This window comes from Xiphophorus couchianus, chromosome 9, assembly GCF_001444195.1.
Source record: "Xiphophorus couchianus chromosome 9, X_couchianus-1.0, whole genome shotgun sequence".
Taxonomy (NCBI): domain Eukaryota; kingdom Metazoa; phylum Chordata; class Actinopteri; order Cyprinodontiformes; family Poeciliidae; genus Xiphophorus; species Xiphophorus couchianus.
In genome coordinates, this window is record NC_040236.1 from 14,379,425 (window position 1) to 14,391,582 (window position 12,158).

A 12,158-nucleotide genomic window follows, 5' to 3' on the forward strand; every position below is an offset into this window, starting at 1 on the left:
TAACAAGTCTTCCACCTCTTTTGATCAGTCTCTGTGACGCACAACGGAAATGATAGGACTTATTTTTATTTTATTTTTTTCTCACTAAACACTTCTGCTAATTTGGTCTCTCCAGAGTTTTGGTTGTTTTACATCTGACTTTTTTCAGGTACAAAATGATACTGTCTACATCAGGATTTCAGGTTTCATAAAGATGCTAGTTAAAGTTAGCCTGGGGCCCGTCTCATCACCTCAGGGTGTCTTTACCTTTACCTTGCTTATGTAACCGTTCGGAGCTGAAGTCATTATTGAAATATAGATTTGATCCCTTTTCTTCTTTTAAGCAAGATAATTGTGGTAGACTTCCTTCAGACAGCTGACCTTCAGTGTGTAGCAACAGGTTGCGGTAAGTTGATCAATTACACCTGAGGAAATTTAAACTGTGGGGGCTGTATGAAGCTAACATTTTGCTTAGTTTTATATTAAACATGACTGTTTAAAAGTTGTGTTCAACATGCTGATAGAATGTCTTACTTTATCATCTGCTGGGTGTCTGACCAGTCCTGATCAAAATTTTACAGGATAAAAAAATTCTAAGCAGAATAGTGGCTTATTTCACTTTATTTTGCTTTATTTTAGTTAGAGTGGCTCTTAACTATCTTGGCAAACTCAGTAAATTAGGTTTTGGGTTACACTTGCAGGTAAGATTCAAAATGAGATCTATGGGACTAAGTCCACGTCTTTATTCCTTAAATGTATGAAAGAGTAAAACCTTTACTGAGGTTATTATTTCTCCTTTCTAAATATTAAGCCAAGGAGTGCTTTTCTTTTTCTTGACATCACTGACCTTTAGTTTTAATGTCTGAATTAATTTTCTTTGTCAGAGCTAGAAATCATACTAAGCAATCACATTTGGCAGCAAAAAAAAAAGGCATTGCTGCTCATAAAAGCACATAGCGCCATGTGATTAGGGAAAAGTGATTTACTCCATCTTGTTCTCTGCGAGTCATAATCTCCTGTATTTGTTTTAATATTACTCTGTGTTCTCACATCCAGTGAATCCTGTATGTGGGAACACAAACAGCATGCTCACACAGGAACGATCCAGCCCCAAACACAAACATACACTCCACACGTTCATGTACAAACGTCTCCTGTGGACACGTTGCTTCATGTCGCCTGTCGGCATCAACTCGTGGGGGAATCTTTGAGGAAGTAAGGTAGAGTCAGTGGGAATGGAATTAAAAAGTTATGGAAGATGAAGTGTGCTCAGTTTTAATCAGTTTGAAACTGTTTATTTCTGGTGGTAGATTTGATGTATCTGGTGAGGAGGACAGAAAGCACGCCGCTTCTGCTTCTTCTGGTGTTTGGTTCAAATATAGCTAATTTCTGAGGTTTTCAGACTTGACTTTAAGAATGAAGTTGCCAATCTTGGAAAACACAATTTAATCCTTGTGTTGCACAGTTTACATCATACATTCACCGTTTTATCTGCTTAATTGCTGAGATTGCAACTTGTTTTCCTTAGTTCAGAGTTTATATGATTATTATTCTATCTTCAATGTAGTTTAGAAGTATCTTCTATTCCTGCAACATCCTCTTTAGGCTTGCCTGAGCCAGTAATGACAAAAGACACAGCAGACTCCAGGAGGAGCGCCAAGAGTCTGAACTGTGAAACGAAACCAGAGCTTCTGAAGAAGGTGCACAAATCACCTCATTAATCCTGAGAACACAATTGCTGAAAGTAGTTTAGGTATTTAATCTGTTTATGTCTGGTTGCATTATTATGCAGCAACAAGGCTGTGTGATCACTTTAATGTTTTCCTCCCTTCTGATTATCATCCTGTCAGGGATCTGATGAGATGGCAAGCCTAAGCATGCTGACACTGTCTTATATGGAGCCCATTTGTTGAGGTTATTAGGACCAAATATTCACCATAGAATCTAGAAAAGGTCCTAATTTCATTTCTTAGCTTGAATTCTCAAAAATCTTTCCAATTTTTCCTTCTAGTTGAAAAGCTCTCTCTCTCTCTCACCTATATTTGATCTGTTTCATGTTGAGCCTCTCTCTCACTCTGTCACTATCTGTTTCCAGGCCAGCTGGCAGCATATATCTGCCCTCAGGTGTTTTATTGACGAGTTTCTCTCTCCTGCTTTGTACCTACCCATTCAGGCATCCCTCCATCCGGCCAATCTCTGCCAGTGCTCCCTGGTGGCAGTGCTTTGGCCGGCTGTAGAATGAGACTGTGATGTGTTGTTTCTGACACCTGCTTCAGCTCAGACTGACTCACCCCGGCACAGAATAGTTTCAGTTTTATTTTTTTTGTTATTTTTGGCTGTTTTATACTTTTAGTTTGCAGCAACAGTAAAACTGAACAAGCAGGGAAATAACAATCCATATTTGCCTTCCTCTGAAATAATTTCATTTTGATTCTATGAAGATTAAAAATTTAAACAATAGAATTAAACAGCATGTCATATTTTTTTATTGTTGGATAAAATGTGACGATCTTTTTTTATAAACAATCGTAAACTTTGTTTTTTTCATTCAGGTTGTTGATTTTATTTATTTAATCTTAATTTAATATGGTATAACTCATGGAAAACAACTTGAACAAACATATTAGGGAAGGGAATTCTTAAATTGGATTTTAAGGAACCTTCCTGCTTAGTAGAAATAGTAACACATGTAAATGTTTCACAACATTTACATTAATAAGGGGAATGTGTGCTGCTCCTTTTGTTTCCACACCATGATTACCAATGTCTGCTACAACTAAATATATGAAGGAACATTTCTACAGTTTTGAAAGAAAAGGAGAATAAGGGAAAAAAACAAGCAGGAATCAAAGTGGGAGTTGTGCTTTAGTGACTCCTCTCACAGCGAAGCATCACAGAGGAAGTGGCTACAGAGAGGAATATAGCTGATCATTTGGAGCATTTCAAATTTCTGCAGTTTGTAGCTTGTTTCCATTCAGCTAACTTTATTAGAATAGCTTTCAAAGTCAAAACCAGTGATGTAAATGGCTCCAGCTACCAGCTCTGATTGCTTTGCACATACTGTCCAGCATCAGTCCTGCCCTGAACTTTTTTCTGTTTTTTCCTGGTCACAGCTGACTGATGTCATTAGAGGAAGCCGTCTGTGGTCCGAGGACAGCTTGTTGTTTAGTAGGAGAAAATCTGGTGCATTTAAAAAGAGAAAACCAAATGGTGATAGATTTTAGGAACTAAACGAAGCAGTTATCGAGTCAATAAGAGTAATGTAGGTTTTCCACTGTAACTCTCCTCATCTGTTGCACACTTCTGGCCAGCTGGCTAAAAGAAGGCTACCACACTTTTTCCTCTTAGCCACAAATAAAAAAAACAGACTGGGTTGTTTTCAAATCATTTTATTCATGAAAACTGCAGTTGGTCATAGTGAAATAAAAAGAGTACCGGGCGTCATTCCTAATGAAATAATGATCTTTTGAAAGCAGCTACAAGCAACATGTTTATTAACTAGCCGTTAACTAGCTCTACCCCAGTGGTTCTCAAATGGGGGTACGCGTACCCCTGGGGGTACGTGGAGGTACTGCAGGGGGTACGTGAAGCTTTTCAAAATATCTTTAAAAAATCAGTAGGCTCCTCATAATAAGTCTTGGGAAAAATTATTTTGTAAAAAGTTCAATAAAATATAAATGTGTGTTCATGCACTGAATTTTATATTCAGTATTTACAGGGTATTTACAGCACTGTACCTCTTTTTTATTCCAAAAATGTTTTGCCCGTGTCAGGGGGTACTTGACTAAAAATATATTTTTAAGGGGGTACATCACTGAAAAAAGTTTGAGAACCACTGCTCTACCCAATCAGATAACTTGAGTAGTTAATCAGTTAATAGCCACTTCTTTCTCTCCTACTGTTGCTTTATAATGAGCAGAAGTGCAAAGGCTATAATATTCAACTCAATACATTGTGGAGAGCACTGACTGTGTACAAATGTGGGATGGCAGATGCCTGCTGAGGGTGGTAGAGATGACTGAAAGATCACCAAGACTCCACTGTGCTGCTGCAGATCATCTGAAAATGCAAAGTCCACAGGGGAGCAGCCTCCATCTTCAAGGAGTCCGCAAGCTACGAGTAAAAAGTAAATCCACTTCCACCCAGGGGGGCAGCAGAGTGAAATACAAGACTAGGCTAAAGAATGTTTTATTCTTACTGCCATCAAAATCACAGTTCCTCATATAACTGGGTTGTTTACTTTTCATGTTACACGTGTGTAGCTGCACACTCACTGTGGACTGTTGCTTCGAAAAGCCGCTGATGCATAAAAATCACTCAAATATTTACAACTCTGTGGTATTTTTAAATGCTTTCTTTAGAAATTTAATTTTAGGTCATTTCATCCTTAACTGAAATAAATATACATAAATATCTGGAAAGAATTAAAAGACCACTTAAAATGATCAGTTTCTCTGATTTTACTTTTAATAGTTGTATGTTTGAGTAAAATGAACATCGATCTTTTATTCTATGAACTAATGACAACATGTCTCTGAAATTCCAAGCAAAAATGTAGTATTTATTGGCAGAAAATGAGAAATAGTTAAAGTAACAAAAATTATGCACTGCTTTCAGATCTTAAATAATGCAAAGAAAAAAAAAAAGTTGTCACTCAGGAAGAGTTCAGAAATCTATATTTGGTGGAAAAACCATGAGGTTTTCAACGGGGTTCAGTGCAGTGGTCTCTTAATTTTTTTCCAGAGCTCCAGAATGTATTTATTTATTTATTTATTTATTTATTTATTTATTTTCAAAAACAAAATAACAGTAAATTAATGCATGCATGTAATAATCAATATGCTATAATATTTTAGTGGTACTAGTGATAATTGTTGTGTTTTCTGTTTTAAATAAAGCAAATGTTTGTTTTGTTATACATTTCTCTGAGGATGCTGTGAAGCCCTGGGTTTTCCAGGACAATATGACGAGAATCTAACACCCATGCCTATTGTCTACTTGTTTTATTTTCTGCTGCAGGCTTATGAAAGAGATTGGTGTAAAGCAGGATACAGTATTGTCAAGCAGCTAGCACTTGAATGCATGAAGATGATTGCTTTGGCTTAAGAGTAGTGCAGATCTCCTACACCGGCAGCGGCCACAGTAATCTATTCCATGTTGTAAAATGTAATTCATTTTCTGCGAGGTTCCTCTTTCTCACTTTCACTTCCATCTTTGTGGTCAGACGTGCTTTGTGCTTGCTGTTTGAACAAATACGCAGAAGAGCTGAGGGACAGTCACCTACCTCCACGTGCATACAGTGACATATGTCAGATGTGATGGAACAGAGTTGTGTTTCTGGTGACGGCTCCTTTCTGATGTTGTGATCAGAGGAGCCGCCGCTGACAGGTTGGCTGATTGTCTGTGTGCTTCAGTCTTTTTGCGACCCTGTCACTCTTTCGGTTGCACTCAGATGCTTCCTTTACTGCTTTCTGTATCCAACATCCTCAAGTAGTTGGGAAATAGTGGAGGAAAGAGGGCAGAGGAGGGAAAAAGCAGCATGGGTAGCTGGAGAAAAAGTGTGACAGCGATGTAAGGGGGACAAAAAAATTATAAGAGCAACTGATGATGTGGAGGAAGAGAAAGGGCAAGTGACGAAAAGGATGGAAAAATTATACTGTAGGAACAGAAAATGATACAGAAAAGTAAAAAGACGGGAGAATAGAAGGCGAAGGTTGCAAGCGGTGGGGAGAGAGAGAGAGATATGGGGGAGAGGGATGGGAGAAAGAGGATGAATAGTGTAATAATGGCTCAGTGTGAGAGCTGCTGTGGAGAAAGAGAGAACGGCTGAGTGAAGAAGAGAACAAAATGAGGCTGAGGGCACTCAGACAGATAGAATTAGACACACCGCAGAGGTTCAGTGTGTATGTGAGACACAACCGGGGAGAGTGTGTTTGTATTTATGTGTTACTGTGTGCTGTAATAAAATGAGTGTAGGCAGCTGGATTTGTAGGAGTGCAGTGCTTTTACCATGTGTGTGAATGGATGGGTGGAAGGACTGGGTAATATGACAAAATGATTTATTATTATCATTATTATTAGTAGTAACAGTGTTGAACACATTGTAATGCATTTTTAAAGTTGGAGAGCAAACCTATACTTTGATCATCGACTTTTTAACCAGTCAGACACCTTTCTAAATTATTTCTTGATTCTCATTAGACTTCTTAATTATCAAATTTAAAAATCAATATTCTAAATAACTGATTATAATTGCTTCTCTCTCACTCAAATACAACACAATGGAAATCTTTGCACTGCATTGCATTATTCAAGTGGAGGCTGTGGACTTCTCACAGCTGCCATTTATTGATCTTGGTCACTTATTTATGGTTTTGCTGTCAGTCATTCTAAATCAACCAAGATGGTTCATGTAAATATACTATATAACATGGATATTAGAAATGGACATTACAAACATGACAAAAGCTTCCAAAGGGACTGAATTAGCAGATACCTGGAAGAGCAAAAACTAACAAGAAAAACAAAAACTTTTCACCTGGGATCAGACTTGGACCATGCACTAATGTTGCATGATCAGTTTGCTTTTTAGATGTTTGCATACAAGATGCACAAAAACATAAAATGAATGTTTTTTTTTATGTACTGGAAGATGACATACAAAGGGGTTAGACTTGTACAATATGTCTAAATTTTCTCCTACATTTTGTGAGGTGTGTCCAACTCTGTGTATCATAGACAAATATATTCAAAAAAGATTTATTTTGCATTTGTAAAGTACAAAATACATCTACATCTAACACATGGTGCTTTTTGTTGGTTGAAACCTTCCAGTTTCACTTCCCTCTGTTTTCATCTGCAGTGAAGTGAAGCTGAATTTGATCATTTGATCGACAATCAAACCTTGACTTTTTTTAATGCAGGTTAATTCATTATGGCTATGTAGCTAATTTCTTTTTAATTTCCAAAATGTTGCCATAGCCAGGATACATATTGGCTAGCTTATGAAGCTAAAGTATAAAAAGAAAAAATAAAGAAAATATTATCTTATCTCTGCTTTTGTAGGTCGTAAAACTTTATAATCTTTCACAATCAAATATGTTTATTTTAGCCTCACCTACCTAAAAGAAAAAGGGCTAAAATAATTCTTCAATATTTTCCAACCAAGACAGAACAGAACTTTAAAAAGGAACTCGGCTTGTAAAACACAGTAAATGCTACATTTCTTTTTTGAACCATGTGCCGAGAGGGAAGTGCTAAAAGGAATGAGAGACGGAGGAAAGCTGAAGTAGATGGGACTGCATTAGTGAGCATAATGAGAGTGTGAAAGCGCTAAAAGACCCGACGCTGACAGGTGCTTTAATGTGGTCTCTATCCTGGTTCTTCACTGCAACACCTCCTTCAGTGTCTTTCACAGAGGTTCCCGGCTCTGATACCTCATTAAGAAAGTGTTTGAATGCAAACAAAAGCCTTAATGTGCTGTTGAGGTACATGGTTTGCTCAACGTTTACTGTGTATTTTCCACCTTTACAATATGTGACACGATTTTCTCTCTCTGTCGGTCTCTCTTTCCCTCTGTCGCAGGCAGAAATCGTCAAGCGTCTCAGTGCCATCTGTGCTCAGATCATCCCTTTCCTCTCTCAGGAGGTAAGTGCTGCCAGACACACTTACACACGGGCGCACAAAATATGCCCACAAATAAAAAACAAAAAAAAATTCGGCTGTCAGGTCTATCAGTGGCAAAAATTATTAAATAAGTAGTTCCTGGTAGAGCAAGTTAAAAGGTGAAGTGATTGAACACAAGTTCTGATTTAGGTGTTAATTGATATACATGATATACTCATTAAGACATATGCAAGCATGCATATTGATAAAAACACAGCTCATTACCTTTGTCTCGTAATGGCAGATAAATTGGAACTGCAGAAAATGAATGCTGTGGATTTCACAGTCACTCCTGGTGTTTGTGATTCAAAGAAAAATAAAAAGCAGTTCAGCATTTATGCTTTAGTATATATTTATACTTTAGTATCTGGTAAGAACAACAAATTGCCATTTTAAAATGTGCAAACTCATTAATTCTGTTGCAAATTGTGCATGGGTTTGATGTTGAAAATTAGATATAATTAACCCTATGTCACTTTTTTTTCTTATCTTTTGAACTTACATAATATGATCATGTATTTTTTATTTTAAAATGTTGGGTTGTCAGAAATATATGCTTACTTTTTACTTAAAAGAAATTGTTTCTCTGTATATTTCAGTGGGATTTTTGATGTTAGCAGACTGAACTTTATATTCATAAATATAAAGTGGAAGGAAAAATGATGCATGCTTTTATAAATATCTCAAAGAGAAAAATCAGAACCTGCATTTTGTATTATGCTTCATTGAATCGATGCTTTGTAGAGCCACCTTTTGCTGCAGTTGCAGCTGGAAGTTTGTTAGGGCATGTCTCCACCAGGTTTTGACATCTGCAGTCAAACATTTTTGCCCATTTTTCTCTGCAAATGAGCTCAGACTCTTAGATTTGATCTGTAAACATCAAATGTCTGATCTTGCCGCAGATTGTTTATTACATTTAGATCTAGACTTTGATTAGGTCATTGTAATACATGGAAATACTTTGATTTCTAAACCATTCTACTGCCGAATGGTTTAGAGATTCAGTTTTTCTTCCAGTATTGGCCTGTATTTATCTTTGTTACCTTTCCAGTTTAGCTGTCACTTCATAAAAAAAATACATCTCTTTAGCATGATGTTGACACCAAATGTTGCTGCCACCAGTGAAACTTGGTGGTGGCAGAAGATCAGTTTTGATTTGGTCAGTCCAGAGAACCTTCTTCCACATATCTGATCTGTTCGCTATGGCTTGTGACACATACAGAACAGACTTTAAATTATGTGTTGCTTTCTTTAAAGTTTGACCCGCCACTTTCTTCTACCACATTTACATTATGATTGTAAACTAATGACGAAAAACTCAGTGGGTGTGAATACTTCTGGAAAGCATCAAGTTTCTCTTTCCATCGTAGTTTGCTGCTATGGCACTGGAGGTCTCATCCAGTGCTGTTTTATGATCAAAGGCAGCTTTTTGAGTTGAAAAACCACCATCACTGATGCTTCATATGTGGCCCACTGATTAAATGTTACATCTAAGGGAAATCCAGAGGCAGCTATTAAAGTTTTTGTGGCAAAGACATGCTGACATTTGGATTAATGTGTTGTTTTCAGAACATTTACATCTTGTAATCTGCAAACCGAATACAGTCATTTCCTAAAGACTCCTTTCACTTGTCTTATTATTCGCTCCTTCGTGTGTGTTTTGATCCCATTCATCATTCTGCGGTGCATCTATGTGCCTTGATTGTGTGAGCGCGAACATGAAACCCTGCAGGCTCCTCTGTTTGTCTCCGAATGTGAGTGAGCTCTGATGAATGTGCTACCTGGAGACAGCAAGGTCAAAGCTCTGTCAGTTTGATCAATATTAACACTGTGTGTCTTCGGGTGTGTATGCGCAAGCTTCATCACACATACACACGTATGTTTGCATTTGTGTAGTTCATTACATAGGGATGATGAATAAACAGAGGTGAGATTTTAGTTTGTGTGGATTTTGGTGTGTGTAGAGATCTGCCTGCAGAGGTTGCACATGTTTATGTTGCTTTTGTGTGAATTGCATTGTTTTTTGAGTAACTGTGGTGGTGTACTTAACATATTAAATTGACCAATCTGAGTAAGAAACGCAATTTGACACCCTTGTTATACTTACAGCACATTTAGTTTCTTGCAAAAGTGTTTACTTTCACATTTTAGTTTTGTTACAAACAGAAAATCCGGTGTATGTCATTAAATTTTTTCTAATAGACAAACATAAACACAAATAAAAATCTAATAATTGTCACATGCATTAGGATTCAGTTCTTCTATACAAACCTTGATATCCTTGTTGTGCAACCAGTTGCCTCCAGGATTATTAGAATTAAAAAATGTATCCATACCAATATAAATTAAGTTGTTTTAAAAGATTTCAGAAGTTTTATTAGTGAACAAATAGCATAATCAAGTTTAGGGAACACAAGATATTTCAGAGCAAACGTTGTGGAGAAGTTTAAAGCAGGATTAGATTATAGAAAAGTATGCCAAGCTTTGAACATCTATCTGTTTAATCCATCATCCAAAAATGAGAAAAGTGTGGAATAAAAACCTGCAAAACCACAGACTTCCACCTAAACTGATGAACATTAATAAGGGAAGCAGTCAAGAGGTCCAAGGTAATTCTGAAGGAGCTGCAGAGCTCCACAGCTCAGGTGAAAAACATCTGCTGACAGGAAAACCCTTTATTTGAGAATTGCAAGAATGCAGCCACTGTTGAAAGAAAGCAATAAGAAATCCTGCTTTTATTTTTGACACAGACCAAGTAGAGACGGAAAACAACTTTAACATGTCAACTGGTCAACTTTAGCACATAAAATGCTGTGTGTAGTTTTCAGAGCTTTATTTGTAAACAAATGGATGCCATGTATTATTACACTTCAGGTCAGCAATTACGTTCTATTACATACAATCCTAGTAAAAATCGCAGGTTTGTTGTAAAATGTTATGAATACTATTCCAACATACAGTAACTGCACAATATAAATTACACCCATGCTTGGAGCATGTCTCCATGTGATAATGACTGTGTGTGTATTAGTGTGGTTATGCTGTTTGTTTATATTTGTGTTTAGCACCAGCAGCAGGTGGTCCAAGCAGTGGAGAGGGCGAAGCAAGTCACCATGGCTGAACTTAACGCCATTATTGGGGTGAGTCGCATACATTCATCAGCGTAAACACACCTACATACTCCTCAGGTAACCAGAGATGAACTATAGTGCATTTTTGTAAATTGTGAGAACTCTGACCACTAGATGGCAGAAAAGGGCTTCTAATATGATTCTTTGTGGTTGTTGAACATGCATCGACAAGCATTAGTGAAAAACATGCACTACCCTGAACTGGGTAGGACTGACGCAAATGATAACCTCCACAATGGAAAAGTCCTACTCTAAACTATGAGTTAATACGACTATGTATGTCATCTGCAGATCCTGATGTTCAGACCTTAAAAGCTATTTACAGATCCAAACAGTTTGAAATGACTGCTATTGATATAATATTGATATAGTTATTCCTGATTTGGGTATTCTTTTGTCTTCATGCAAGCCAATTAAAGAAAACCTGAAAGTATTTAGCGGCCTGCAAAGCAAACTTGTCAGCAAGGCGATGCTGCATGTGTAAACTAAAAAGCTGGACAGCGATTATTGTACTGCTGAATTTTGCAAACCTTTGATAGCATGCTGGTAATTAAGAACACTAATAGATAATTTGCGGCTCAGTTAAATAGAAAAAAAGTGTCATCTTTTGTTACACCAGTGAGCTAAAATGACATTAAGTCTTATAGAAAGAACGATACTCTTACTAATGGACTTCCAGTAGAGTAAGAGTATTCACAGCCTTAATAACAATTCACTCATAGGTTTTTTCTTCAGTTCTGCTTCACATTTATTTCAAATAAATGTACTCTAGAACAACAGAATTTGTTGCAGATCCCTGGAGAAAGTCCACCATCCTGTTGCAGTGGTGCCAGCTCTGCAGGGTGTATGTTTGTTTTCACATAAATGCAGTGATGGTCCTGAGTGCTGCAGTAGATGGGGCTTTTCTGCAGCTTGTCAGAGCTCTGATCACATTACTGTCTACTTAAAGCCCCTTTGTTCCTCGCAGCTCCACAAACACTGCTGTCTCTAAGGTGTGTGTGCTCTGGTGTGTGTGTACGTCTAATGTGCTGGATTGAGAAAACAACACATGAAAACGCGTTCTAATGCCCCCCTCAGGATAATAGCCCTGCTTTATCGGTAGATGCTCCTTTGCTCTCCACTCTCTCCTCCTCTATTTTTTTCCATCTGTGTTCATTTTCTGCCTGTATTTTCCCCATCCAGCCCTCCACATAATCTTTGATCATTTTCTTCATCTTATTTTGACCGTGTCCTCCTTTCTCCTCTCCCATCTGTTTTTTTTTTTTTTGCTCTTTGTGCGCTACACTTTTCCTTCTTTTTTTCTGAACTCATTTAACTTTCCTCTTTGTCCGTCTTCGCTCTTCACTGCCTTTATGATTTCACTCTGTTTCGCCTTGTTTGCTC

General features: G+C 37.4%; 1 protein-coding gene across 3 annotated transcripts in view; it reads left to right on the forward strand.

The window, feature by feature from the left end:
* The window catches only part of tle2b (TLE family member 2, transcriptional corepressor b), an 83,980-nt gene that overhangs the window by 48,504 nt on the left and 23,318 nt on the right, over positions 1 to 12,158 (forward strand). For all 3 annotated transcript variants that reach the window (XM_028026793.1, XM_028026795.1, XM_028026794.1), the window contains exons 5-6: positions 7,564 to 7,626; positions 10,710 to 10,784. In XM_028026793.1, the coding sequence (XP_027882594.1) occupies positions 7,564 to 7,626; positions 10,710 to 10,784 (138 nt within the window). The remainder of the gene's footprint in view (positions 1 to 7,563; positions 7,627 to 10,709; positions 10,785 to 12,158) is intronic.